We start from the raw sequence: 2,181 nt of genomic DNA, 5'->3' as shown, positions 1-2,181 counted from the left end.
ACATAAAAATGGGCCACACGCAAGTGTAATGTATGCATTTATTCAAAAAGTGAGAATTATGATAATTTTTATAAAAACTACGTTGGAGAAAAAATTCACATTTTTTTTTTTTTTTTTACACTACTACCAAACATTCCGCGCTTCGTTTCCGTAGTAACAATTTTCCCCTTTTACTTTCCCCCGCCTTTGAGAGTCATGCTATATGAATGACAATTTGAGGAGGTCAGTTGATCCACAAATGTTCCCTTAGCGCATGTTTTGAGATGTCCTCCATGTAATGATAAAAGAAAGGAATAAATCACGCATGTGCGCGTGTTTCATTTTTCCACCTTGCATCGATGACCATTTGTTCGGCTCCCCACCCTCGAATTATAAAAGACCGCTCTTGCCCTTCCCACGGGCATCACCTCCAACTTGAGTGATGCACGCAAATAGGCAGGTCTGAACATTCGCGTTGCTTTTATTTACGCTCCCTTTAAGTGTGTAGACGGAGTTACACCTCCCAAGCAAAAGGGAAAGAAGCAAAGTTAGGACACATTGCGCACGAGCCAACGGAGTTTAATGCGTTTTGAAGGGAACACACTCGCATGGGTGCACTTGTACACATGTGTGCAGATAAGATTATAGCCGGACCGGTACCTAATCATTGTTGCACATGAAGTACTTTGGCCTGGGGATCCTCACACAACGCACACACGGTTCGAACTAGCCCGGGAAATTCCTTATCCACAGAGGTAGTGAAATATTGAACGGAGATAACAGAGACGGGGGGTTCCCACGAGTAGACCAAAACTCGCAGGGCTTAAAGGTCCCCGCTGGTAACACCGTTGTTGACAATCGCCTAACCGCTACACCGCCCTATCGCTTGACCGCCCCACCACACAACAGCGCAGAATGGCGGAGAAGGAAGCGAAAAAGGAAGCCATAGAAATAATTTACGAAATTTCAAACATCCTAAACGTAAACCTGGACAAAGAAACCATTGTCATTTTAATTCAGTTATGTGAATATGGAGTGAGCCCCAAAGTACTCTCGCACATCATTATTCAGTTGAAGAAGGAAAAGCAAAAGTTTCTCCAAAATTTGAGCAACAACATGGGAAACCTCAAGCAGGGAAATGCATAGCTACCTGCCCATGGGGCGCGTTAACAGTTGGCCATTTTCACACGTCTGCGTGTAGGGATCAGCCCTGAGACAAACACACTAGGGGATATGCTTTTCCCCCGGACGCCTCCACATACACGAAGTGAGATGTGAAGGAAGAGTTGGGGTGATGCACTTCCAACCTCTGTAGCCTCGATTTTTTTTTTTTAAAAATATTAAATTGAGCAAAGTTTTGCTTCCTCGTGGGAGAATGACACACATTTCTTCCCACCATTGCTCCGCATCACCATTATAATTTTTTTTTTTTTTTTTTTTTTTTTGTGTAATTTTTTGGTCAATTCTGTCACGAACGTTTTGCTATTCTTTTTTCATACACCAATGTGAATGCTAGCATCCTTATAAAGGAGAAAAGACGAAGGGTGAGAAATGACTGTAGTGTGAACAACTTGGCCAACGAGAAATGGTAACTCGCGGAGAATTCTGCCAAAAAGGATGGGAAGAAAAAAAAAAAAAAAAGAGGAAAAAAGAACATTTCGAATGTTACGAATGTTTTTTTTGAAGGTACTTGGTAAAATGTGCCTTGCAAATACACTTCGTTTCATTCTGCTGTGGTATGCTTTATATATTTTTTTTTTTCCCCATGTTCATCGCCCTTTAAAAAAAAAAAAAAAAAACAAGCGCATCCTCGCGTGTACAACTCGCACATCAAGGGAACAATGTGCGTGCTGCTCTGTGTCCATACATACACATACGGTGGAGTGGCAAAGTAACCAAGTGGCGACGAAAAAAAAGGAAGCAAAAAGATTTTCCCATCACCTGTAGCCATGCCGCGCACGCAAAAGTGCAAAAAGTCTTTCCCGCAAAATTGCCACTCCCCGCGATTTGGAAAATCGGGAAAAAAAAAAAAAAAAAAAACAAAAAAAAATGGACAAACGGGTAAGCACTTAGGCACCCGGAGAAGTACCAAACCGCAGAAAAGAAACACATCCCCCTTTTTATACGCGCTAACGGGACAACCTTTGTCCTAAATTGCTGAGAAATGTGCATGCGCACGTATGCCAACTGCAGACTTTTTTT

At 42.1% G+C, this 2,181-nt stretch overlaps 1 protein-coding gene across 1 annotated transcript; it reads left to right on the top strand.

Moving 5' to 3' along the window:
- Positions 1-894: 894 nt before the first annotated feature.
- AK88_03493 (uncharacterized protein) lies at positions 895-1,125 on the top strand (the record flags this gene model as incomplete). The annotated part of the gene is made up of 1 exon (XM_012481107.1): positions 895-1,125. One exon carries the CDS (start codon positions 895-897, stop codon positions 1,123-1,125), a length of 231 nt encoding a protein of 76 aa, XP_012336530.1.
- Between the last annotated feature and the right edge of the window lie 1,056 nt (positions 1,126-2,181).

The sequence above is a fragment of the Plasmodium fragile genome (genome assembly GCF_000956335.1).
Source record: "Plasmodium fragile strain nilgiri unplaced genomic scaffold supercont1.40, whole genome shotgun sequence".
NCBI classification, from domain to species: Eukaryota; Apicomplexa; class Aconoidasida; order Haemosporida; family Plasmodiidae; genus Plasmodium; species Plasmodium fragile.
Note: the sequence above shows the minus strand (reverse complement) of the source record. Positions and strands in the feature narration are given on the sequence as shown.